The following is a 27,332-nucleotide window of genomic DNA, read 5'->3' as shown; positions in this document are numbered from 1 at the left end:
CGAAGCCGATTCACACACACACACACACACACACACATACACAGACGGTCCCATATGCACACACAGCAAAATCAAACAAACCTCAAAGTAGAGCATTTAAAAGAATGAGCCCTACATAGCTGTGCTCAAATACTACACGGAGCACATTGGTGTTACATGATGATGCACGGGGAGAAGAATGGATCATAGGTGAGGGGAAGTGAAGGAGGAGATGGCGAAAGAAAGTGCAAAAGGAAGAACAAGAGGGGGAAGTCAGGAGAGAGAGAGAGAGAGAGAGTAGGCCAATTACCATCGGGCTGGAGAAAGCCTTTCATCCTAAAAATGTCACCACACAAGCAAGCATACACGCTCTCAACGGCATCCCTCCTGCATACAAATGCAGAATCCACACACATCTCTCGTATCACTCACTCGCACACATATCCAGAGCTCTCTTCAAACAAATGCACTCCGGATTAAATATTGAAGAGTGCCCGTGGCAAACAGAGCAGAGATACAATTCCTCTCCTCTCTTCTGGAGCTCTCTGACCATTGAATGACGAAGAGGAGGAGAGAGAGAGGAAGAGGAAGGGACCAGAACACTGTGGCCCGAGAAAAAGCCGGGCAGCAACACAAGAAAACTGAGAGCAGAATTTGGAGGGAAAGAAAAGTAAGGGGAGGATTGGCAGATTGAAATTAATATGTGTATATATATATATATATATGTAGCCCAACGTGACGGATAAAGTCAGGTACAAAAGAACAGAAGCAAGACTCCGACCGTGAAAGAGCTGCACTGCTCTGTTGTCCTCTTCTCAGTAAATGTTTATTTTTGTCATTCTCATTATCTCCTGCTTACGGATCCCCTGCCTTCACTGATGATCAGTTTACGTATGAAACCATAAACGCTGACTTCATCCTGTTTACTGTCCTACAACGGCGTGCTGCCTGTTAACGTTGTCTTTTGCGGGGGCGTTTCATTCCATGACCTTCACCCGCTCACACAGGCTTCTGATTATTAGTCACATTTAGAAAATGACATGTGGAGGTAAACCACACAAACTTAATCAAATCCGATATATTAAGAATTGAGCACTTTAATGCAGTTAAAATGGTATAAATCTGCAAGGGGCGGAAACATGTGGGATGAGAATCCAAAGCGTTAACTTCCAATCTCTCTCTCTCTCTCTCTCTCTCTCTCTCTGTCTCTCTCTCTACAATCCCTTTCAGAGCACTCAAAGCCTTCCTCTCGTCATAGATGTTGCGTGATTGCCATCTAGCAGCGTCCTGAGTGAACTGCAGAGTTCAACGAGTTCAACGTCGGACTTCATTTCAGCCTCTCCAGGCCGTTGGGGAACCTTCAACACCGCGAGTGATCTCAAAGGACTGGGACATTAAAGGATTATGATTTGGCGGCGCCAACGTTTAACAAGTCGTGCTTTTTGAGTTCAGACCCTATGGTGCACAAAGAGACAACCAGGGGAGATGGGGAGTACAGAGATTAAAGAGAATCCAGGGCTCACATTATGCACCAGGGTTTAATCTGAAAAGGTACAGCACACTCTGTATGCGTTGGTTCTGTGCGGAACCATTTGGGATTTAAAATGCATTGATGATTTCAAAGAACTGAGAAATAAAATTAAGATTTCCACTTGTTGCTTTGAACTATTTATGTGTTTATTAAGTGCGTCAACTGAACTATACCTGCTCATTACATGTGTTGTTCCTCTATTATATCATTCTATACAGCCGATTGTAAAAGCCCCCGTGGGCCGAGACCACGAGAGGAAGCAAAACTCAAACTAAGGTTTTGTTTGTGAACTATGTTGATTTCTCAGGGTCAGGACCAGCCAGAACTAATGCAAGACATTCAGAAGGTTCAGCTGTCGCACCAAAAGACTTCAGAGCAGCGTTTTTTCCTCATCCTCTGACACACTGAACTCCTCTGTACTCCACCTTCAAAATATGGTATTCTGCGTTGTGTGTAGCATAAAGCCGGCACTTTGCATGTTATTGTGCAACTGTGTTGTGGAATGACAATAATCTGAGTTGTTTAAATGTGAATGGAGCGTCCATTTCTATACTCTGCAACACAGTGTAGATGATGTTTGGACTAGATTGAATTAGATAATATTGTAGATGGGATCTATTTCCCTTATGTGGGTGTTATATTTCAATTGATATTTCTACGATGGCTAAAGACCATGTTGAAAAACATTGTACTCATATTGTCAGATTTATTAATGAATCTCAAGGGTTAAGAAATGTATCAAACAAAATCTTGAATGTCCACAAAGGAAACCGAAAGTGTGTCTTGAGCTCAAAAGGATTGAGATGGTCAGGATGAGCACTTCCCAATAAACTCAGGCATTGCAACCACGAGGCTATTCCTAAGTCTCTGAAATAGTCCACTGAAAGTACCAGAACACTCCTTGATCTTACAACATCCTTCACAGAGCAGAAAAACGGCATCAGAAAGAGTGCAGTATACTGCTTTTTGTAGCCCAATTTGGGAGTTCTCCAGTTTGAGTAATTTGAATAGAGGAAGTTGCATATCTAAAATAGTAGCAGGGGGAATCAAAACCAACCAAATACTATGATTAGTAAAGCATTAATGATTACAGAGGTTGCAATGCAAATTGGACAAAAGCATGGTTGTTTTAGAGTCATGGTAAATTGTATTTGAAAGTGAGATGTCAAGAAAGAGTTTAGACTTTGTAAAAAAATAACTCAAAGTCAGTGGAAGTGGAAGGTGACGTTTCGTTGATTGTTTAAGAAAATAAAAATAGATAGATTAAAGTAAAAATAAGGGTATAAATATTTTTGAAAATCCACGATACATTAAAACAAAGATAGTATTAAATTCAATTAACTTAACTAAAGCAGGGTTTGGGCCAGATACTCTCAATGGTGGGCCGCGAGTTTGTCCTCTGTGAAGAGATTACAAGAACATTTATTTCATGGTGAGTAAGGCGTACTCATCTCCAGATCTCTTATCATCAGCAACTTCCTTGGAAAAAAGTCATCATGTAAAAATTAAAAGAAACAAAGTTAAGCTGTGAGCTCTTCCTGGTCTGAGTGAGCCATGCGTAATCCTGAAATATTATATTATATGAAAATATAAAAAAGGAATTGGCAGGAATGAAAACACTGCGTTGATCATCACAGCGGGGGAGGGTTCTAGGAACGGGAGGGAGATAAAACCAAAAGTTAGCGCAGGTTGGAAGCCCGTCTTATATATTAAATCTGATCAAAACCACCTCACAGTAATAATTGGCATGAACTGTTAAGTGTTTGTGTGCCAGACAGCTGCTATTGATAATAGTCCTACATGTCATCCTGGGGTCTAGATTAAGGCCGCAACCAAACAGTTCTTTTGAATCAACATTCAGATTCTGATCGATAAAGAGGCGATGACACCAAGAGCGAGTCTTATGAGCTCAATGCTCAAGTCAGCAGGCCATAACAATGTTAAAACAACTGTGTTTAGTTGATTCATTTGTATATCTCTTGATACTTTAGATTAGTCTTTTGCCGGTATTTAATCATAATTTGAGTGTTGGATTATTTACCAAATAAGTGTTGGTTTTGCTTAAAGATGTTTTTTTATAGAGGGACTTTAGAGAGGTCAAAACATCCAGTCACGGAGGCACAGGACGAGAAAATACTTAATTTGATCACAGATAAATGGCTGGTTAGCAAATGATAAATATTTATATCAGTGGGCTTATTATTTTTCTATTTTCTTTGTGAAAGATGTGCCACGATCTGTCTGACAAAAACAAAGGACAGAACACACATTTTGAAATGCCAATTCTGAAGAAATCTCATATTACAATAAACTGAGATGGTGCTAGGTTGAAACTGCAAAATTAAGAAGCATATGCTTTATTAAAATAATCACGTCAGTGCCTCACCACCAACTTGAAGGGAAAATAACCTGTTTTTATTCAGTTGAGAAATATATGCCCAATGAAGTGAAAAATCAAAGGCAGAAATAGAAGGCTGCACAACCAACTGTGCACATTGCACTTATGTTTAAGTGTTTTAGTGGTGATTTCAGTGACTTAATGTCCTGTGGTTCCTTGGTTGTGCAGCCTGACACCAGCAGGGAGGAAGGAGAGGGGAGGTGTTGCTCATCAGGGATGATAGCGTGATCCTAAGAATTTCCCCATTGTGGGACTAAAAGAGTCCCACAAGATAAGGAATATCTTATCTTAAAGAACAAGAATAAGGCAAAACCTCAATTAATTCAACTTGGCTAAATATAATCATGGCCACATTTCATAAGGACAGTACAATCATAACTATCAGTTATTTCAGCTGGTCTTCTGACAAGAAGAACATTTTACAAATGTCAAATTTAGGCTTTTGTGCATTTCCCTCAAAATGATTTGGCTAATAATATATTTGGATTCCCCTCTAGAATTTTTGAAACTTGTTTCATTACTGTTTCAATAATTCAAAATAACGACTTTCCTGGAACCGTGTTTTTTTTCATTTATTTTTTATAAAATGAAATCCTGCTTATCTTAACGTATGAGGACCAAAAACTACCAATGACCACAGACGGATGCCGCAGCGGATGCTTGACGCAGACGTGGAATTTGGTACGTAGAGGTTATTGGGAAATCCCTTCACTCCTCACGCCCCATCGCCGTCAATGGAGCAGCCTCCACTGCAGAATATAAAGATGACAGCTCACGGCAGAGACACATCCACCTCCTCTGGCCCTCGGCACCATCACGTGGAGACTCAACAAGTGGCTCCCAGCAGCTCATCATGCGCTCTCTCTTCAGTAAGCGACTTGCAGTCCGTGGTGCGCACGTTTCTTTCGGTTCCTTCCTGTTTCCATTCATTCCTTCACTCACCCCTCCTCCTCCTCCCCCCCCCCCCTTCCTCCCCTTCCTCCCCCCCCCCCCCCCCCCCCCCCCTCCTCCTCCTCTCCGCACAGACCTGCTTCTCTCTGCGGTGACGCTGGCTGCTCTTCTGCCGCACGCACCCGGGGCTCCGGTAGAAGAAACGCCCACCGCGGCCCCGGCAGTTGAGACCTCAGGTGAGGAGGTGGAGGTGGAGGTGGTGGGGGTGGTGGTGCCCTCCGGCCGTCTGAGCGACTCACCGCTCTGGCCCGCGGTCCTCGGCGTGACCAATCTCCACAAGAAGGAGGTAAGTTATTTATTTATTTTTAAATAGAAGAGTGGGCTTTTCTGAAAACACTTTAAGGAAACTGCTCGTCTGGCCTTCATCACTTATTCTCTATCTCCCCCACCTCAGTTTGAAGAGGAATTTAAAAATGTGGTGGAATATAATGTTCTTGACGACCACAAAGTCTTATCAGTCCCGGAAAGCTGCCCACGCTCCAACTTCAGCGAGGTACCGTCTCTCACCCAGAGATTAAAAAAATAGGCAACTGGGAGATGACCCTGAGTTGAGCTCTGACTGAGGTTTATCTTCCTCCCTGCAGGAGGCTTGTCTCCACAGAATAGCCCACGGCCTTCTCATCTACACAGTTCTTCTGAAGCACGTGGAGAAGGAGTACCCCGGCAGCTTGATCGGCTCATTGGCCAAATACTACAGCGGCCTCCTGATCAACCTATGCAAAGAGAAGGTGAGTGAACATGACACAGAACGGCATTATTCATAAGCAAACGACCTCATTGACCCAAGCTCGATAATCAAGCAAAGGTTACGCTCAACCGCCGGTTGTAGCTCATTTATTAAAAATACATTTGTTAAAGGCTTTTCATTTTGCGCCGAGTCCAACCGTCACTTCTGCCCCACAGATGAGGAAGCCCGTACAGGTCGCTGCACTGACGGGCAGCCAGGAGGCCCAGCTGCTGAGGGGCCTCGACCAAACCACCGCCTTCCAGAGGAAGATGGTCGCCCACAGCATCCTGCGCCAGCTCCACCACTTCCTGCTGGACAACAGACGAGCCATCGCTAAATGGGAGAAGAGGAGGAAGGGAAGCGTGGGTTCTTTTCAGATTCTTTAAGCCAAAGTTTAAAGATGAGATCAATCCAATGCGGTTGTGACCTCTGACTTATTTAACCTATTTATACTTGGTAAAAAGAGTTATTTATTAATCAACGAAAAATCCATGGTGGATTTTGTGCACTTCAATGGAATTTTGCCCTATATTTTATATAATTGTTGTGTTAATTAGAGCATAGATTCAAATTCTATTACTTGAGCACCATTTCTAGGAATGCATTACGTTTTATAAAACGAAATTGAAAAATATTTATTGAAACAATTTTTATTTATTTAAATGTATTTATCTAAGTAGTTCAACAGGTTTTGTTGAATTGGATATAGTGGGATTAGCTGTTTTGAATGCACATCACTAATAAGTGACTGGAAGGAATGTTTTGTACTCATGCAGAAATAAAAAAAATATCCATTAAGACACGTTTCTTCTTTGGAACACGTAGCATGTCGTTGTAGAACTGCAACAGATTTCTTTCCTCAGAAAGCATTGATTTTTGTCAATTTCCACCATATAGGCACAGTCCAATGAAGGACACTATGAAATATACGCCATCCAACCGTAAAAACATAAAACCCAAATTACACATTCAACAATCTTCAACATATTCGGATTCATCCTATATGACATTAATTATTTGTTTTACCTATTTTCATAATCAATGTTATGCACCACATGATTCGTTTCTTTGTGGATTTATTCTCAGAAATCTTAAATTACAAATAAAAAGGAAAACAAGGAATGAATGTTAAATTCAAACATCATCACAGTTACACATTCCCAACTAAACACCAACACATAATGGAGTCCATTGATGAAGTCTTGAATAGAGCTTGTTGATCCAAATATCTTCTTTCCATGTAGCAGACACTCTCGATACATCTGTATATGTGGCCATAAACCGGACAGCCTCACACAACATGCACTCATTGCTTCCCCTGATATCGGACAGTATGTTTATGGCTGAGAGCGTGAAAATAATGTGCCGGATTTCCAATGACAGGTAAGTCGCATGGTCCCGATGAAGAGAGGGAGCCGGCTGTGTGGAGATGTTCTTCAGCCCCATAGCAAACTACAGAAAAAGAAAAAACAAGAGGTTCAATTAGACTACCGAAACTCCATCGTTCACCCAGATGCAGACTGAAATGTTTATCATGGTGAACTTCTATCCGGTGACTAATGGTGGAAAGCATTACATTCAAGAATTGCACTTTCTTGCCAACTGTTGGATCAACATGTACAACTAGTTTACACTTCAATTATCCCACTAAAAGAAATCCATTCCTCTGGTGCAAAGCTGTGAAAACCTCCTTTAGCCTCAGGCATCTCTACATACCTCAGGACTGTGGGCTCAGGCATTCCTGGATCTGCTCCCCGTTTGAAACCTTTAAAGAAAAAACATAAAGCAGCATTGAAGCATAGTGTGACCCAGCAAAAATCTGAATTAAATAAAAAGTGCCTCCTAAAAAAACTCCTCATAACCAGCTATCAAGTATAGCATAGCAACTAGCCTATCATTGATACAGTTAGGCCCACAGCTGTGAATATGCATGCGCTTCATAGGCATGTGTTTCACAGAGTCGTTAGCCTGTCAGTGAGTTACATTTTGTCTGGAATTGGGCCCTGGTGATTATATTACATTATATCTATGAATGAATGAGAGGCACGTCTGACTCAGAGCATCCCACAAGAGCAGAAAGGAAGCACCGTCATTTCCACCGTGATGCAACAGATTGTTGAGAAAAATACAAAATTCATCACTTAATTTTTTTACCTTCTTTAAAATGTTCTGAAGGAGAAGGATAATTTGTCCATTAAAAACTCTCCAATCCACCAATCAGAAAGGATTCAACCAAGAGAGGTAAGCATTTTTAAATTAACATACTTTCTAACCTTGATGAACAACTATCTAATAAGATTGCTTCCACACGACGAGATCACGGCTGGTTTATCCGATTACAAAGAAATGACACTGATGGAAACTCTGCCTTTAGGAAATGGATGAGTTACAAGAGATAAATGCACGTATCGAAAAAGGAGAAGTTTAAGAAAGGGAAGAAAAACGAGAGGGGAGAAAGTATGACATCAGCGTTAGATTCACTCATAACTTGAAACTTCAGTTTCAGTCACACGTGCAAACGTCTGAACCTTCTCTTCTGCAGAAACCAAAACCAGATATTTGACATGACTCATATCTACCAGGCATGTGCGGTTTTAAAGCTGTTCCTCTGGGGCGACCATGGACTTTATGAACGAAGTTAGCATACGTGCTATTGCCACGCTGGAGCATAACGTCGTTATGAGGTATAATGCTAATCTGTCTCATTTTGAAATTATAGGAATTTCAGGGCACTGCTTAATCGGTCCAGGTAAATCCTATTAACTAATCCCTAAAATATCCGTGACTTTCAAAGAAATTACGGAGGGAGAGATACATTTTAAATGGACTTCTCTATAGTAGATGATTCTATAAATTAACAAGTCTACGACGTTAAGCCCCAAGTGCTCGTTATAACGTTACATGATACCAATGCAAAGAAAGTCATTTTACACAAATATCAAAAAGGGATTGGGAACTGTGCTGTGTTATCGTATTTATTTAAGTATGTTTTTTTTTAAGGATGCCAAACCCAAGCAAACAGAAGTTAATTCATTTCCAGGCGAGGGCTAAGCTAACGCTAAGCTAGCTGGCTAACGTCTTGTTCCGCCCGCCGTATTCCCCCTGCTTGTGTGCGCATACTGACCGAGGTACAACACGGTTGGTATAAAACCCCATCTGATGACAAACTGTCCGCATTGGAACAGCTGCTGCAGCCGCTGTTTGGTTTCTTTGCTCAGTTTAGCCATGTGTTTATCCGGAACGGCGACGATGCGGTAGCCAAGGACAAGCAGGAGCAGGAAGTGACGTAAGGGACGTGGCTGGTACCGGAGGTCCTCCATCTATCTGTAGACCGCCATCTCTGGGATGGACGTGGAACTGCGCGCCGGTGTCCAGCTTTAGTTACTTGTGAAGTCCAAACTATATCTCAAACTATATCTCGAGATGTGAAGTTTCATGTTGCATTATTCTGCGGGCAGATGTTGGACAAGTCCCTAAGTTGTATGTTTTTTCTAAATAAAGTTAAGGTAAATAAATATAGTCACAAAAGTACGAAACAACTACTGAGGGAGACATCTCAATAGCTTGTAACAGCTCGCCTATATTAAGTCTGGATATTTAGAAGTAACACTATACCAAGTATTCCAATAAACAGCCAATTTTCAAGCCGTAGGGTTTAACAGCTGTCGACAAAACAAAAATATATATACACTTAAAGGCCTGAACAAATAAAAATATTTCCGGGATCGTGTTTTGACGAGTATACTGAATTTGAAAAACAATGCACACATGTGAAATATAGAAACACTTTATTTTGAGATGTTGTAGCAATGAGTAATCTTCAGACATAGAAAGGCCAATATAAACCAACTTAAGTACAACAGTTTGGTGTACAACACGAACTTCCCAATAACACATTCTGTAAACTCACATACAGAAACGCGATGATTGTTATCGTTCCACCAAGCTGTGGGCACTCGACAGCTCGAGCACACTGACAACTGAATAGACATTTGCTTGAGGGTGGGGGAGCTTGATTTAGGAAACCAAACGTAGCAGATGGGTGGAGTTGAATTCCATTTTTGGTACAAGAGTGTCTCACCGCGTCTTGTGACGTGATGATAACGATGCGAACAAGAAGGAGGGACACAGGAAACACGTCACCAAAGTACCACAAACAGCTAGAGTGGTGGATGGATCAGAGAAAAAAGAAAGACGCCTCATTGCACCCAAACAATGTCCCACTGCAGAACACACAGGAATAGATTCGGTTACAGTTGTGGTTCACTTTTTTTCATCTTTAAATCAGGGGCATCAGATGCTTCTGCAGAAGTATGTGGCTTTGTGTAGGGACAACAAATCATGTCTCACAGGAAAAAAATACCACAGTTGAGAGTCTGACCTCTATTGTTCATTATAAGAAAATACCAACATTGAAACAACTTTTTTTTTTTGCTCTTTTAAGTGCAAAATGCAATACTTACATCATCACACCAATCATTCCCCCAAAATCATCTTTGTCATGTGCGAGTAGTTGGGAGTTCTATTTTTGCAATCGAAATTCAGGAAGGGACTTAAAGGAGCGAGTGGAAAGGACACAAATATTGCTTCTCCATCTCAATGACAATACCGTAAACAAAAAAATATTCTGAGCATACTGGTTGATTATTGAGTGGTCATTTTTTCCTGATGTGTTGAGGAAGAATGCAGATTATCTTTATATACATATAAAAAAAAGCTGTTGACAAAAAAAAAAAAAACACTGAATAGGAGAGATTTGTATTGCTATGAAAAGGGATCGATGCTTATTTTCTAAACGAGTTGAAAGTTGCTTCAACTTGCAGAATCATACCTTGTACATTGTAACAATTAGCAGCCTTTATTCTAAAAACAATTGTACAAACACTCGAGCATGCTTACACATACTCAACATCTGCCCTGTGAGAAACCTGGCCACGGTCAGGATGGATGTATGGAAAGCCATGCAGGGCAAACAAGTGCCGATTAAAATACTTTCCCACATTTTTAGTAATACGTTTCAAGTTCACCCATTTACAGACAGGCAGCTCTGCAATTCTCTCTTCTGGCACAACTTCACGGGCAGCGGCTCACAAATAAAAGTCAGTGTAGCCGGAGGAGCCTCTGCTGGGGGGGGGGGGGGGGGGGGGAGAGGAGCAGGGCGGCTTTACAGCACAAACAATCACATGTTAAAAAAAAGTTAGCGGCGAGAGTTGTGTGTATGGGTTTTTGTCCTGCTGCAGTTGGCATGGCTTGGAGTTCCGGGTCACAGGTACAGGGTCACGGGATGTCGCAAAAAGGGTTCAAAGGTCAGCGCCGAGGTGCACGGTGATGGTCGGCGAGCGCTGCGTGTGGTTCGGCGCCGGGCTCAAGTACCCCAGTCCGTCCTCCTGCAGGCTGCATGAATAGCGGCCCACTTCGGAGGCGGTGTGGTTGCTGGTGGGAGCGGCGTTGTTGCTAACCACCTGCTCGAAGGAACGCGAGAAGACGGCGCTGGCGGTGCGCGTCAAGCTGGTGAGAGCTCCGGCCTTGGGCACCGATTGGCTGGAGGTGAGCGTCAGTCGCTTGACGGACAGCTCGGCGCACTCGCTGGCGGCCCGACTTATTGTCAGAGGGCCCGCTTCCTTGTCCTTGCTGGTGCGCCCGCCGAGCCGACACTTCTTCATGGCCTTGGCCCCCAGGTTCAACGTGGTGACACTGTTGCTAATTGTGATGGTGGGTGGGGTAATGTCCGGCCCCATCCTGCCGGGCCACACCCCCTCATCCAACTCCGAGATATCCATCAGCTCATCCGGGGAACCCAGATCCACCGCGTCTGTGAGACAGATGGAGCAAGAAAGACAAGACAAAAAGCACCAAAATAAGAAAACAAGAGCCTGCAGATGAAAACATAAGTTCCTCTGCCATCCAGCCCATAGGATCTGATTATTATTATTATATTATTTATTACTAGCGTTGACAAAAGTTTAAAATCAATACACATGATCACGCACTTTGCATGTGTGGCAGAACCAGTCGGGCTGCATGACAGACGAGCTCTCACTGTCCAGCAGGTGGAACATTCACACTGTAGCCTTAGTCAACTTCTTGCCACCTTCAGTGTCCACGAACACAGGTTAGTTTAACCAGCAGCGCTGCCAGACAACACCAAGAGGTTCATTGAGGAGGAGTGTGTGTGTGTTTTTGTCCCAAGGGCAGGAGAGGACAGAGTCCAAGAGCGTAAACTGAGGAAAGTCCACAAAGGGAGAGGAAGGCGTACAGAAAAGCCAGAGACGTATAAACCTGTACGACACACACTCATTTAAACATTGGTCCCGCTGTGCGAGTGGCCAACCACCCGCCTATTCACAAATACACACCTTTAATCTGATACAATCACTGAGACGGAACACCTGTGAACAGCTGGTGATCGGATAGATACGCAGGTCCCATTAAAGTCTTTCATGGTCAGATTTTTCAGGGTCATTTTCACGTCAACATTTAACAGTTCGAACAGCGTTTGATTCGGATGACTCAAGACCTGCATATCTTTCCTCAGCTCCTAGCTACCACTCGGGAGGAAGTCGTCTCTTCCAGATGCAACCCAGGAGTCACGTGTTGAGGCGTGCGGCGAGAGACACCCCGGCTTACTTATATTTCCAGTGAAACCCAGGAGTCTAAGATGCCTAAACAGCACTGTAAGCATTTCATCTCCTGATACTGGCGCAGCTAACAGATAACATCTGAGAAAAAAAATGATTCAAGGTCATCAGGCCTTTTGGTTATCAGTGACCTGACCTCAAGAACGACATTTACTAAGCGAGGTACAGCCAGCAGAAGAGTTTACAGTGTTATGTCATGCATAACGTGATGTGTGTCATTTCTATTAGAAAATGTCGATTAAACTATTTATTTATTTCTTAAAGATGCAGTGTGTAGCATTAGGTTGTGTCTAGTGCTGAGGTAGCAGGTTCCAACCAACTGGAACTGAATGTAGGAGAACTATGTGAATATGAACACCTCATACACGTTTAAAAAGGTTTAAAAGTCACGCTTCTTTTCATTTTTGTGGTTCTACGTTACATTAACATTAAAGTTGTATTCAATTTCTGCCGATAGATCCTCCTAAATGTGACACGTTGCTACTTTAAAACCGTTGCCATTACGTTTAACTGCGTTGAATGGGATCCACTTAATTTTGGTCAACATAAAATCACTTGCGCATTTCATTATTATGCATTTTTATTAGGTTATTGATCTGTTATTCAGTTAGAGCTTTAATAATAAATTAAGGAATTTCAGCTGTAGATGTTCATGAGGAAGCTTTAGCCACAAAGGAGAGAGTAAATGAATGAGTGACGTTGGATTGACAGATGAGAGGAACAGTGCAATTAGGCAAAGAGAAGATGGTGGAGCCCAATGCCACAGGTTAAAAAAAAAAGAGGGAAGCCATCATGCAGCTTTTGAGACCACGGCCCCACACACACGGTTACCTAGGTTACCTCTGGAGTGGGGCAGTGGGAAGGAGGGGCAGGACCTTAGTACTGGCTCCTCCCTGTGGAGGCCAACCCAGAACCCTCATTCTCCACCATTCGCCTCACGGACTTCTGCCTCCTGACCTCCTGACCCCGCGTGGCAGAGTCATGGCCGCGGTGATCCATGCTGACCTCGGAGGCGCCGCCCAGCGGGTCGCAGTCAGGGTGAGCGCGGCCGTCACTGCGCGGCCGCAGGGACTCTCCGTTGGGCATTCGCTCGCCGGTCACACCTGTCACATTGATCTCAGGAATGGCCACGCCCCCCACTGCTGCATCACTGTCTACACTCACCTCCTGGGACTCTGGTGGGGGAGGGAGGGGGTGTGCCAAAAGAGAGCATTTTGGGGTGGGTGGGGGGTGGGGGGTAGCAGGATGTAACAACACAACACATACAGATGGACAGAAAGAAAGAAAGACATATACGATGCAAACACAAAAGACACACACAAAAAAAGCCGGCCGTGTGCACAGGCACACACGACCACGGTGACACAAGACAAACAGAGGTAATCAATGTAATGGCAGAAAAATAAAAAGACAAAATCATAGTGATCAGAATAGAACACATGGTAAAAGTACATGCAATTTGGAGGTGAACATGAACACACTAATAAAATGGACTCAAATGTCTCACTCATCCCTCTTCGTACTAATTAAAAGTTAATAGTACTTTTTTCCCCCCTCATTGTCTGCTTGTGACACAAACTTTACGCATAAAGTAGAAGCTCGGGAGACGGGCACCAAAGAGCCGGATCCATAACATGAACAAGGGAGGTTGGGCCCAACGTGAAACCTGCTCATTAAACTAGGCTGAGGGCTGTAATTGGCCTGCCGCATCTGTGCTGTGTGGTTTACAATGAACTACTGGCATTATGAGAGAGCTGCTTTTACCCAAAGCCTCATTGTTCAACAAACATCTTAATACTATTCATTTTCTCACAAAACGCTAACGCACACGCTGCAGCTGATCTGAATTGCTCTGTGAAAGCACTTTCTGTTCTCTGGTTTTATCCCATCTGTGAATTGGACAGAAAGTCACGGTTTTGAATAAAGAGCTGCTCAAAAGGAGGGAGAGAGCACTCGCTACGTTCCCAAGCTGAGGAAAGGTCTGATGGCAACAACACTGATGTACACTGTGACTGGAAGGAGATGAGATGCTACGTTGAGTGAATAATGAAGAGATCTTAACATCGTTCTCTCTCTCTCGCTCTCCTTTGGCGTCGGTTTGTTCTTTAGTCATCTCTATTTTTATTACCCCGTAGAAATGTGATTACAAAATGTGAAAAGTGGATGCGAGAGCTCTTCTTTTCCTCTCTCTCTCTATCTCCCCATACAACTCGATTTGTTTCATGGTCTCACCGTGTCTCTTCCAGCGGTGTCCCCTGATAGAGAGGGAGGTGACAGCGTTTCGGGAGATCCTGGAGGAGGTGGGTGTGATCTCCACCTGGATACTCCGCGCACCCTCCTTGTTGTTGCTCTTCAGCGCGGCGCCGTGCAGCGATGACTTGATGGCATTGCCAACCTGAGGGCAAAAAAACCCCTGATAAACACAGCAAACAACATTGACGCACGCTTCGATTTCACTAAAATGTCTCAGGACTGTACAACCACTATATGATTGAAAAAAATGAATTTGCTAACAACGGAAAAAGAGCCAAGTGAAAAGGCAGCGACCCAATACACAATACCTGAAAGCAAAACATTTCTTATGTAACCAAGAAACCCAATCAATAATCCCATTTCACCAGATTTAGGCATAAACCTAAAAGCTTTGTACAAACAGACCAGTGATAAAGAAAAGAAACAAACAGAAAAGCTTTGTATTTCGCTCTCTATAACACTATTTCTCAATGCAACTCTCGGTTGAGACAGTTGCCGGGTATTCCCAAGCGGAGCTATTGATCACGTAACAGTTTTGTACGTAACATCAGTTCGAAGGCTGTGTAAAACACAAACAACGCACCATGTCCTTTGTCCATGAGGCTGCAACACGTTGATGTTATGAGGGCAGATCGCAGGTGTGTTCCACTCCAATAAATACATCTTAACATTTCTACACTTTGTCCAAAAAGCTTTGTTTATTCTAACGAGATCAGCATTGTGATCATTGGGAATTCAAAGGTTGCGTGTTTGGATTGTTGTGGAGAAGCACACCTTAAGTTGTGTAGTAATACTGCGTGCTTAGGGTCAATCTTCTACTTCCTGGGCCTTAAGGATTATAGCTTAGTGGAGCAGAGTGAAAAGCATGTAAATAATCTAGTGGGATTACATTCTGCTTGCAGTCTCTGACACACATGGAGAGAGAGAGAGAGAGCAAAAGCGAGCGACAGAGCAAGACCAACACAATGCAGCCTAGTGTGCATGAATCAAACCATGCGCCAGCATGTGCGTCAAAATCACATGCTCTCTCTCTCTCTCTGACAAACACACACAGACTGCACGACCAAAAGGAGAGATGTGATTGTAGAAGAAAAAATACCCACCAATAAAGCTTCAGGGAACAACTCCAGCTGGGCCCGATAGAGAACGTCATCCAGCGCTTTGGATCCCAGTTCAACCTCCCCATTACACCTGTGCACCAAAACATTCAATGCAAATACACGTGAAGATGTAAAGTTCCCAGTGGAGGACACACGCTAATGTCTCTCTAATCCAAAGAACACGCTTGTAAAAATAAATGTAAACAATAGTGCCTGATGATTAAAAAAAAATACACAAAATACAAAGTGAGCATGTTCAATGATGGTCACAACCTTTTTAAAGAAACACTGTTACATTATTATTGTCACAATTTGAATAAGGGCAGACAGAGCGGGCTTTAAGGAGATCCTCTATAAAAGGTAAGCCATCAAAAGGAAGCTGATCAGTCATAATGCACGTGTGAACACTCACAAGGCGTAGTGTATCCCCGTGATGAGCTGAACCAGGAACTCTGACGTGACCGTCAGCCGCGTGCTTATGCCTTTGTAGTGGCGCATCTGTTGCCGCGGGTAACCGCATATACAGACCCTGGAGGATAGCAAAGAGGAAACACAATAGTAGGGCTTGCATCAGTCAAACAGGAAATCTTCAACCAGGGGGGGGAACCACTTAGCTGAGCCACTTGGCTGCAGCGCCATTAAGACAATTTAGTTCCTGCAGGGAGGTGATACACAACAAAAGGAGTGATTTCCTGAATAAACAACACACACCATGTAATGATCTAGAAATAATTTACTGCATTACCCACAATATTTTAAAGTCCTGAATAATTCCAGAGTGCAAGATTTCATCATTTTCAAAACAGTCAACCAAACAAGTTGCAACAAAGTAGGATTCAACTAAATCTGAGGTAACACCTGCACACTTGAACCTGTAGGAGCTGCTGTGTACTGCACAGAGCTGACACACATCAAACCTCCATGGGGAAATCAAAGCTCATGACTTCTCTTTAGCACTGTACTTATTAGAGCAATGCTCAGCTACAGTTGGCAGATTGCCAGTCCCTGAGCAGAGAGGCGTGTGTGCGCGTGTGTGTGTGTGTGTGTTTCCGTCACAGCTCTTCACCGCATAGCGATATCTTGGCTCTCACAAAGTCTATAAGAGGATGTGATAAGCGAGCGCCTGTATGTATGTTTAGCCTTACTCAAGTAGCCTTGTAGAAAACACCATCGGGAAGGACATGATCATCATTACACAATGGGGAACTGGTGTGCGTGTGTGTTCTTTACCTGGAGCTGAGCTGGCAGAGGGACTGGAGGGAGGTGGAGGTCATGTAGCTGAGAGCAGCGTTGTAGCACAGCAGCAGAAAGGTCAGCACGTCAAACCTTAACGGCACAAACATACGGTTATAAATTTACGTCGCAATCACGACAAGTTTGAAACATATCAGGTGAAATTCTGTAGATCGACATACCGTCAAAGAGATTGAAAGATTACAAAGGCGGAACTCAACTTCTGGGAGAATATGAGATCTCTCTCTTTTTATTGCATGCATCCCGTGTCAAAACCTACAGTACGTCACCCACAGTGCAATTTACCTGCCGACGCAGATTAGTGTGCGTTATGCTACAGGTCTGATAAGACCTGTTGTTTCTACACCCACGTCTGCAGATTATCAAACTCAAGTCTAGTCTCAATCACTTTGAGGCACTTTATCAGCTGCCTCACACAACGCTTTCTTCCACACAAGTAGTGTCCCCAAGAGTCAGTGAAAACTACCAACAGCTACTGCTACTTTAGGTAGGTTGCGCTAAAATGGTCTAGAACAAGGATTGCCCATCAGGCCTCTTACCTGTTCTGTGCCGTAAAGGTCTCCCGCTGGAGGTGTGGCCCGCTGTACACCACCCTGCTCAGCCCGTGGTTGGCTAGTGCCCCCTCGGTAAGGGCAATGGAGCCAATGGCTGAGGGCTAGAGGGGAGATCCAAGTGGATTGGTTTTATTTTTTAACTGAACATTTCCGCAAAAGCCAAAAAAAAAAAAAAAAAAAAAAAAAGTGTCGAGTCCATTTGTATGAGTTTCTCACCTCGTGGTACACTGACGGTTTAGAGAGGGATGGGATGGTAAAAGATAATACTTTACTTTGTCCATCTTTATCAACTATTTCCTGTGAAAGATAAAGACAGGAAGACAATAAGAAAATGTTTATGTAGCTGAACTAAAACAGACGTGCGTCCTAAACCTCAAAAGAATGTATTTATCTCTTCAACGCACTCATTGTTAAACGTGGGTGTTTGCGTGTGGACCTCAGGGTCTGTTACCCAAATTAGCCTGCTCTTGGGTGTGTGTGTTGTTTACGCACTAACCCTGGGATTTTACAGTCTCCCGTGTGCATGTTAATGTCAAATAGATTAATAAGAGCCAGCCAGTGCGTTGAGTGACAGCTGACCTATTCTGCTATTCAGAGAGGAAGTTCGGGGACATTGCACTTAGCTGATGGATAGAACACAGACAGCCAAAACAGATGAAAATACGGCCTTTAATAATGACTAGGGCGGACATCTCTGTGGGATGCTTAAGGGTGTTTGCAAGGAGCAACAATTCCATATTATGTAAAGAACAGTCACTGTGTTTTAATCCCTCCATTTGCTACCCATATTTCCTGTCATACTCCGTGCAAGCAGAACATGCAGAAAGTACGGAACATAATTGCAGATAACAGAGTGTCACCGGCTTCTGGAACCGTACGATTACGCCCACTGCCTACGAGGACCTTCTCTTAACGTCCGTCTCTTACCTCGGACCAATCACACTGCACCGGTTTATTGGTGTTAACACAAACAGCTCTCCTTTACTGGTAATAAGTAAAGAGCTGCGATGTAAGGATGTGGCCTGGAAAACACAGACAGACAGACAGCTTGGTCCACCTCCCCCCCTCACCACCTACCAGGTTGTAAATGCCCAGCAGCAGCGCCTCGATGCAGCCCGACGTGTGAGGGTCTCTGGCTGCGCTGGCGGACAGGAGGCTCCACAGGAGCTCTGGCAGGAACTGGAGCGAGAAGCGCTGCAGCTGCGGCTCACCGCTTCGGTAAAACTCAAACAACTGGTGACACACTGGCTCCAGCAACTGTTGAGATGAAAGCCAAAAAAACGTGGGCACATGGTGCAAAAATAGAGTAGTTAACGTGGCATTTGAAACACAGCAACAGCTTACGTCCGGATTTTACAACGAGTGATAAAATATAAAAAGTGTGCGTCCGTACATCGCTGTAGTTCTCTCTGATGACCTTGTAGAGTGCAGGGACCAGGGCACCTTTGTCTTTTAGTGCGGCAGCATAGGGGGAAACAGCACTGTCAGGGAGGGTCTGAAAAACACACACACACACACACACACAGTTGAAATACAATAGAAGATGGTCAATATGAGAAGTGTGTCCTGAACATCATAAACTTCAGTTTGACACTTTTGATTCACATCAAGATCCCCAATATCATTATAAAGTCCAAAAACTGATCAATATGATGGCTCGGGGTGAACGTTTTTTAAACCTGTCTTTTTGCACTAATGAACACAGTCAGTAAGCAGTACCTTAAATTCTGACAGCCAATCCTCCACCACTCCTTGGTCCATAGCCAACATGTTCCCTCATCTGCAGTGGAGTCACCTCTACCTGCAAGAGAAAAACATACTATTTAAGCACACTTTGCATTATTATTCACACACACAAAAAAAGATTAATTCACAGCTTGCACAAAGGTTCCTCCATGTTTGCGTTCCTCACATTATTTGGTGTCCTCGTAACAATATTAGAATCACATTTAATACTCCATGGAAGCAAAAGTCTCTTGCCCCTCCTGGCTCTTCCGTTTCCTTCTCCAGAAATACGAGGCAGTCACACATTCTCGGTTAACCAATTGTTTTCTCTCGGGAGTTTGGTTTGTCCAGTTTCCACAATAACATTTCAAAAGGACCAAATATGAATCAAGGATGGAAAATAAACTTTGCCATTCACTATAGGACATGCTTTCTGCTGAAGAAAACTCCTTTCGCCTCCCAACAGCCTCGTTGCAAAGGATGGATTATCCATTTTTCACCAGCAATCCCATTTGGGGGCAGGCTATGTCCTGCCTGTGCTCGGGAACCATGAGGCAACATTGGCTGTTGAATGCAGAAACAGTCCATGTTTGGTATGTCTGCTAACGGAGTCGGAGGGAAAAATAAGAGGGAGGAGGAATCCTTCTATGTGCACACTTGTCGCATGCTTAGATTTGAGCTGCAGGTGGCAGAATTAAACATTTAAAAAACCCTTCCACTCCCAACAATTTACTAAGTGCTGTGATGCCACACACACACAATATTCCCTTAATGAATTCAAACCAGAAAAACTGATTGGAACGATTATAGGGTCGGTTTTCAATCACCAGGATTATCAAAAGGAAGAAAAAAAACTGACATGCATCATGCATGTGTGTAATTAGAAATGGAGAAAAATATGTTGATTGTTTTTCACATCCTCACTTTTTCCCCTTCCGCTTATTCTCCAACACATTGACATTTCATTCTCTCTAACCCTCTTCCCTACTTTAATCTAATCGTTCACACATCCAAATGCTTCATTTTACATTATTCTGGCCCATAGTCCCTCCATAGCAGCCAGGTGTCTATTTTTGGACCGTACCAATGACAGAAATTACAAGGGGAGGGGGGGGGGGGGATTATTCAGCAGAAAGGCCTCCATTTAGAGAAATTAGTCCTTTGTTGTTCCGCTCATTCAAGCTGCGGGAGACTACAAGGACGGCAGTGATATCTGAAGCATGTGTGTTTAAATGGCAGGCTCACCGAATCACAAAGTGAAGGCTGTGATTACAGCGGGTGAGTCAGTCTTCCTCAATGGAAGGGTTCCTCCTACAGAGTCGCTTTCAACCAGTCAACTCTGTCCACGCTGGCATCTGGGGTTTGTCATCGGCATCGTCTGAATCCAGAAAACAATACATGGAGACTAAAATCGGAGGCCGCCCACCGATGTAGTATATTTACCTCCCGGCTCAGCAAGAGGCTCAGAAGAAAGTTCAGAGACACAAAAAGGCAGCGGCCGAGGGGTCAACAGTACATAACGACAGTGACGGGATGCAGTTGTGTTACGAAATGGTGATTTGAATGATGTAAACATGAATAAATCAACCTTCTAAAGTAAAAGTCAACAATTATTTTCCCTCTAACTCCTACTGCTGCTAAATACATTTATTGTTTAGCAAATCTTGAAGATATCACCATCAAATGAATTTGAAAATAAATTTAAAAGATAATTCGTTTTCAAAATAACCTCAAAAATGTTTTTTTTTGTGTAGCCTTAGCAACAACACCTCTCCTCCCCAGAATAACGATCCATCAGGCTCAGTCCACATTTTATTATACACTAATAAACATGAAGATTTACTCTAAAAGAGATGTACGTCCCAAGGTGTACACAAACACCACCAACTGCTGTGTCTTTTTAAGGTGTCCATTTTCTACAGACACAAAGCAGAAGGGCTTAAGCAACCGTTGAAGGAAAATAGCGACTAAGTGCTCTGGGAGGACCCTACAGGGGTAATTATTTCATCATCAGGTTGATGATTCGCTTCCGTCGTGGTCTGGGGGACTTGAAGGAGTCATTATGTAAACGTCATGATAGAAATGAATGAAAGCTTCGTCCATGCAGCCGCACGATGAACCAGAGTTAAGGACAAGTGCCCGAGGAGGCTGCACAAGTCACAACCCGGGGGAAGTAGTGAACAAGTGGGAGGAGAGGGGCAGAGGGTGGTAGAGCGCAGGCATTGACAAATAGACAAAGGAAGGAAGAACTGCGCGCATGGAGGGGTGCGATATCAAAGCCATGGAGAAAAACCCAAGGGGTTGATAACTCACAAAAGGAGCGAGGCAGCGGGAACAATAATAGAAGAGTTCATTAGGTTGTAATTGGTTTTTTTCCCCCAGGCAACCCTCACAGGCTCTGACACACGTGTGTCAGACAAACAATGAACACAGGATGAAGAAACAGATCTAACCCAAGTGTTTAGCAGCCTAGCTCAGACTTACTGAGTTTTTCCACCAACGCAAAGCTCTGATACAGCAAACTATTTGCCAAGGAGTGAGAATGCGTCATGCGTTGCACAAGTGTGTGTGTGTGTCTGGTGTGACAAAACCCTTGAGCCAGCTAAAGTCGACGGCTCGTTCCCCCTGAATTTACACCCACCCGATACATTTTCTAACACACACACACGCGCACAAACGCACACACCCTAATGAGCTTGACTCCGACTCCTCCTTCTAAAGACTTCTTACAGCACAAGCAGGTATCCTTTAAGTTTGAATTCTTAATCCTTATTGAGAGTGTGCTCAACTGTCCTGACCAAAAAAAAAAATAACATTTGCGGCGCACACAGACACACACAACTTTGTGGCAATTCATATAAAACCCAATGCAGCAATATGAAAAGAGCCTTGCAGTGCTCAGTAGTGAAGTTAGAACATACCTTTCTGCGAAGGCTGGTGGAGAACTTAAGCGGGTCCGAGTGAGAATGAATTAGGGGGGGATACCCAAACTACACCACTCCCCGCTGATTACCTCATTTCCTATTTCACATTGGCCTAGGTTTTGGTAAAACTTCTTTCAGGAAGAGAGACGACCAACAAGGAAGAAAGGAAGCCGAGAGAGAGAGAGAGAGAGAGAGAGAGAGAGAGAGACAAAGTGGGTGGTTTTGAGAGTGACCGAGCTGCCTCAGCTGCTTTTTTTCCTTTCTTTGGCACAAGGTGCAGGCGACAAAGACTACTGGTTAGGTGGCTTTGACAACAATGAAAACAACAACTGCCTCAATGAATCAAAGCTACATGAAGACGAAGAGTAAAATAGATCTGATCAAAAAACAAACGTAAACTAGTAATGTATCTTCAGCTTTCCCAACCGTGCAGACACACCAAATCCACAAATAAATTGCTTATCGGCACCTACTTCAGAACAAGGAACTAAAAGCAACGACTCCACCCAAGTCTACAAACTAGGTCAACAGTCAACTATTTACAACAAGCTGGACCGGACTCCAAGATCACTTCCCGATGAAAGGGAGAAAAAGCTGTAGGTGAACCATTCAGAGGAGTCGGTTTGCTGCATTTTGTAATGACATCTTTTTACTTTAGTACCATGTTGCTATATTCTTTATTTGGACTACCTTGGCCCGCCTCCCACCTCCTTAGAGCATAAAAGAGTTCTGCTTTTACCCACCAACCACGTCTAATTCTCTCTCACACACACGACTCCTGGTGTTCGAGGGCTGAGCGAGACGTATACAGAGATCTGCCAGGGAGGAATCCTCTTATAGCGCCCACGCTCTTTTCTCTGTTGCTTCTAAGCCAGTGGTGCATCGATGTCCCTCATCTCGCCCCTTCAACTCCTCGTCTTTCTGCTGTGAGCCCAAAGAGACCGATGATTAACTTCACAGATAATGCTCTCTCTTTTTCCCACTTGTCTCAGGCTAAAAATGGGGATATGTCTCTCATGATTGTCGAATTCCACGCTCTGCAATTTCCCCATTTAATTATATTTTTCATTGAGCTAAAACATGCTACATCTGCAAGTATCCATGCCTACAGATATTTTTGCTGTAAAATGAAACTTTAAATGTCCCAGATTCTGTACTTGACATTGGTAGAGAATGAAATGAGAAACGATTGAGACAGTTTTCATTGCTCAAAGGAGAGCGTGGTATTTCATGAAACAACGGGCACGGGTGACTCTAGCTGTGATGCTGATATAACGACCTGCCGGGCTCCGCTGTCAAAAAACATTAAGTACACCAGCAGCCAGGAAGGCCACACATTAACAAGCCGGCGCGCACGTTTCACTTCACGCGTGCACGGACAAACACACACACACACACTCACTCACATCCCAACAACACAACACATTTGCAAAGTCATCCTCACAACAGACCTGTCCAAAAGGGACAAGCCTCTCCCTAAAGAGGAACACGCGCGTACATGACCGGCAAGGACAACCTGTGACTCAAGCTTTACAACAGTATCTTATTGGAACTGCATCTGGCGCACGACCAGGAGCACGGCCTTTGTAGCCATTGTGAAGGGCACGGATTGTGTTTGTCTTTTCAACCCGGCAGGTCGGCCGTAGGGGCTTCTGCAGCAAAGCTTCACACTGGTGACCCATCGGACAGGAAGCCCCTGAGCCGGCTGGGTGCTACAGAGGAAAGATCTCATCGATGAGTGAAACCTCGTTATCCATCATCACCAGTCTGCAGTGTTAGTTTCTGTGGATTTGCTGTACTCGTGTCGCTCGGTCACACACACACACACACACACACACACACACACACACACACGGGGTAAGTTTTTTTTTTTTTAACAAGGTCTTGACAGACCACACGCACGTATCCACACGCAAGGAGCTGTTAATAAATATCAAGTCAGGTACAAAGTCTGTAGCCACGACAAATGTTACTTCATCTCCTATAGAAGGAAAAACAGCAGCACATTTGGGAAGCTTAGCATCTTGTTAGCGGGGGTTCATTACATAATGTATAACCAGCACATTGGGAGTCGTAACTGTGGTCCCCAAGCGGTGCTAGCCCGCTTATTTCCCACAATGACAACTGGTAACGAGCTGCGTTTGAAAACAACAGACGGGACGGACGTGTGTCCGGGCACTGGCACATGATCCCTCCCAGCCGGCCCCTCTCGGTGCGTTTGTTCGGCGGCATCAGCCAGAGAATGTAAAGTAATCCTCCGCCGTCACACGCTCTCACCGTCTCGCCTTGCGGGATGACTTCGAGCTGTCACCGCGGTTGCTTTTAGATTAGCTAGTTAGCTAGCTCGGCTAAGGCGCGACACCAAGTCAATTGGGGAAGTTGCTGTTACTTACGGGCATGCTATCGGTAAATTTCCTGGCGTCGCTGTCATCTATCGTTCCGATGAGACGAGTACACTGCTATCACTCCGCTACTCCATGAATCTCCTCAATAATTCATCAGCATCAGCTCCTTCCATCTTCATTACTTTCTCTACTCATACAACCTTAGACGCGGAACCACAGAGTGACAGGCGTCTGACCCAATGAGAGAGTAGTATATCATCTACCTGCCGCGCCCCCTAAAAGTAGCATCCAATCAAGTTCAAGACTCTTGACTGTTTGTTAATAACTTTAACGACTTTGGTAGGTTGTCGCTGTCAGTCACTGCTCTTTGACAGCAGTTATTTACCACAGACGCTTCTAAAGAGTCCCATAAATAATTTATTGACGGTTGTTTTATGACTGCATTCTAGTCATAATTGATCATAATGCAGCAAATAAACTGCAATGGAATGGGCATAATTCAGTAAGTGCATATGATTCATATATTGGAATTTTAAACATGATTATTTATAAAAAATGTTCTCGCACAAATAAGGATTTAAAAGTTATAGGACATAACCAATATAGCCTATAGCCTATTAACGAAATCAAAAATATTCTTCAATCTTTTCAATTTACTTTAATCCATCTACAGATTTTACTTGCTACATTAGTCCACATTCATCCTTAAAGTGTAAGGCAAAAGCAGGAATCAATGTAGTACGATTTAAATAATGCATGACCACTTGATCATGACCTCGGGAACAATGGATTTTCCTAAATTAATTATCAAGATGACATATGAACATGTGTTGGTTTGCTTTCACATTAATAGCAGATGGGACGTTGTTTTTATGTGGATAACAATCAGCAAATCTGTTTCCTCCGAATGTTAGATTAGCAAAATACTACAGAGACAGTCACAATTCCTGTGCCATTACTGCTGAGACAACCCGATCCCGATAGTGCATTATGGAAGAAATTAGAAAAATATTTCCTTATCGAAAAGATCTGCAAGTGTCTAATCAAGTATAACTTTCTAAAACACAGTAACACATCAATTACTTTAGATATCCGATTCTGTAATTTAAGGAATATTTATTCATGTAGTGGGATTTCTGAGAAACGGACTAAAGTGGCAGCTGCTAAAATATAAAAGTAAGGCTACAACGCCCCCTAGTTTTAGCTGGAAGGATTACATCAATCCAGGAAAATATTGTTTTCACTCAGATTTAGTGTTAATGTGAATATCTGCCAAATTTTAACATTCAAAACAAAAATATAATTTACTGTGTTATTGCGCAGGCTGCAATAACCTGCAAAGTAAAGAGCTTATGTGGCACGTTTCTAAGACATTCCATGTGCATAATTGTGCATAACCTCTGGGAATCACTTAAATTGTGTACCTGTGTATTGTATTTGACGGATTCAAATTAGCAATCTAACATATGCATAAACTACAGACAAGTCCCTGCTAGCTGAGCGGCCTCGGTGAGGACCTTCCCGGCCTGATTTCTGTATCCCAGCGACAACTGTTTTGCCCTCCTCACTTCCTTCAGGTTCTCCTCCAGGTTCTCATTGAGTCGTCCTTGCTCCTGGTAAGTCCCTGCGGCTTCTTTCACTCGCTCAGCCATTTGATCTTTGCTACGGAGAAGCCAGCCTACTAACTCTTGAAGTGTGGTACCCTTTGAGACGGTGGCTTTGGCACACTCAGAGGTGCCCTTCATTTCATTCTGAGCCAGTTGCAGGTGTGGAGGTGGTGGCTCCTCCTCACCTTCACCCACAGGAACCACACTGAGGGTGAAGTCATAGCCCTTCATCTTAAGGGAGACCCTGTACCTGGTCTCTGGAAGTGGGGAGAGTTGAAAGATTGAAACAGAAAAAAACAAACATGGAAACTGTGAATGGAAGTAAGGAAACCACCCGGTCCTAGCATGGAGCTCTCACTTACCATGCTCATCTCTGATGGTGTCCAGACACTCGGCCAGTGAAAGTGTATCATCGTGGTTGCACCCAGAGCTCTGACGCAGGTTTCTGATATGCCGGACCATGGCTTCGTAGCTCTCGTGCTGTTCGTTGAAGGTCTCGGCCATGTCAGAAAACCTCTGGTCTAACTCGGGCACACACAGTCGCCTCATCACCAGCCTGCCCATCTGCTTCACTGTCGGTGCATCTGGATGGAGGGAGGGGGGGGGGGGGGAGAAGTATCACACAGCAAGCACACAAGTCAAACACACACAAAAGATCACACGTAGTTTCAATTCATAATGAATCGTCGCCATTGGCTAGTGAACAGTTCTGAGAGAAGGGGGCACATGAGGATTTAGAGAGGTTATATACCATTGTGTGCTTGCCGGGTCTGTCGGGCAGATCCAGCTCCATTCAGGTCAGAAGGTGCTGGGTGCAGGAGAGGTTGCCTCTGAAAGGTAATAGCAGAATGGCCTTTTCTTTACAGTGTTTTTAACGAAGAGCTGACAAGGCTCACCTGGACACATGTAATAACAATGTCACAAAGTCACCCATAATTCAAGGTTCTTGTACCTATCTACCCGTTTGTGTTTCTGACAGGACGACACCGTTTTTAAATGACCCTTTCTTGCCTTGTGAGACCAAACCCAAAGGCGGTAAAAGGAACTTTTCTGTGACGTCGCCATTCTCATCCAGTATCATCCAGGAATCTCACCGAAGCAACGCGGAGATCAAGTGCCTCGCCTGAGCTTGAACAGAAAGCGCTCGTATTTACATGAAAGTCAATGAACACGCGTCCTTACCTCGGTGTCGGAGTTTTCACTCGAGACGCAGCAACAGCAGAGAGAACGGAGCATTTTTATTTTTTCTTCCGCAGCTCGCTCTCAATTTACTTTCAGGTCATTTATTTATGACAATGCATCTGCAGTCTGCACATTCCCAATGACGTCAGCGTCATGCGGCTCAC

The 27,332-nt window shown here is 43.8% G+C and overlaps 4 protein-coding genes across 9 annotated transcripts; 1 reads left to right on the top strand and 3 right to left on the bottom strand.

The window, feature by feature from the left end:
- Nucleotides 1-4,552: 4,552 nt before the first annotated feature.
- Nucleotides 4,553-6,430, top strand: LOC119219687 (interleukin-6-like). The gene is made up of 5 exons (XM_062558641.1): nt 4,553-4,589; nt 4,934-5,145; nt 5,254-5,352; nt 5,444-5,587; nt 5,763-6,430. Exons 1-5 carry the CDS (start codon nt 4,553-4,555, stop codon nt 5,970-5,972), a joined length of 702 nt encoding a protein of 233 aa, XP_062414625.1. The 3' UTR covers nt 5,973-6,430.
- Nucleotides 6,431-6,645: 215 nt separating this feature from the next.
- tomm7 (translocase of outer mitochondrial membrane 7 homolog (yeast)) lies at nt 6,646-8,891 on the bottom strand. The gene is made up of 3 exons (XM_037475027.2): nt 8,711-8,891; nt 7,303-7,351; nt 6,646-7,038 (listed from the first exon to the last, which is right to left on the bottom strand). The coding sequence occupies exons 1-3, from the start codon at nt 8,811-8,813 to the stop codon at nt 7,023-7,025; spliced, it is 168 nt and encodes a 55-aa protein (XP_037330924.1). The 5' UTR covers nt 8,814-8,891; the 3' UTR covers nt 6,646-7,022.
- A 466-nt stretch (nt 8,892-9,357) lies between these two features.
- Nucleotides 9,358-24,590, bottom strand: hycc1 (hyccin PI4KA lipid kinase complex subunit 1). 6 transcript variants are annotated; one of them, XM_062558418.1, is made up of 12 exons: nt 22,032-23,357; nt 20,356-20,488; nt 19,105-19,186; nt 18,779-18,880; nt 18,463-18,642; nt 17,602-17,682; nt 17,371-17,486; nt 16,808-16,903; nt 15,990-16,106; nt 15,581-15,668; nt 14,457-14,619; nt 9,358-11,398 (listed from the first exon to the last, which is right to left on the bottom strand). In XM_062558418.1, the coding sequence occupies exons 3-12, from the start codon at nt 19,153-19,155 to the stop codon at nt 10,887-10,889; spliced, it is 1,506 nt and encodes a 501-aa protein (XP_062414402.1). In that variant the 5' UTR covers nt 19,156-19,186; nt 20,356-20,488; nt 22,032-23,357; the 3' UTR covers nt 9,358-10,886. The 6 variants fall into 6 exon arrangements, with proteins under 6 accessions (XP_062414402.1, XP_037331007.2, XP_037331009.2 ...); XM_037475113.2 differs by lacking the exons at nt 20,356-20,488; nt 22,032-23,357 and adding exons at nt 13,065-13,399; nt 24,428-24,590 and having other exon boundaries at nt 11,260-11,398; XM_037475114.2 differs by lacking the exons at nt 20,356-20,488; nt 22,032-23,357 and adding exons at nt 13,056-13,399; nt 24,428-24,590 and having other exon boundaries at nt 11,264-11,398.
- si:ch73-345f18.3 (uncharacterized) lies at nt 24,451-27,307 on the bottom strand. The gene is made up of 4 exons (XM_037475115.2): nt 27,169-27,307; nt 26,738-26,816; nt 26,349-26,570; nt 24,451-26,243 (listed from the first exon to the last, which is right to left on the bottom strand). Exons 1-4 carry the CDS (start codon nt 27,220-27,222, stop codon nt 25,855-25,857), a joined length of 744 nt encoding a protein of 247 aa, XP_037331012.1. The 5' UTR covers nt 27,223-27,307; the 3' UTR covers nt 24,451-25,854.
- Between the last annotated feature and the right edge of the window lie 25 nt (nt 27,308-27,332).

This window comes from Pungitius pungitius, chromosome 17 (genome assembly GCF_949316345.1).
Source record: "Pungitius pungitius chromosome 17, fPunPun2.1, whole genome shotgun sequence".
Classification (NCBI taxonomy): Eukaryota; Metazoa; Chordata; class Actinopteri; order Perciformes; family Gasterosteidae; genus Pungitius; species Pungitius pungitius.
The sequence above is the reverse complement of the archived record's forward strand: the minus strand, read 5'-3'. Positions and strand labels throughout refer to the sequence as shown.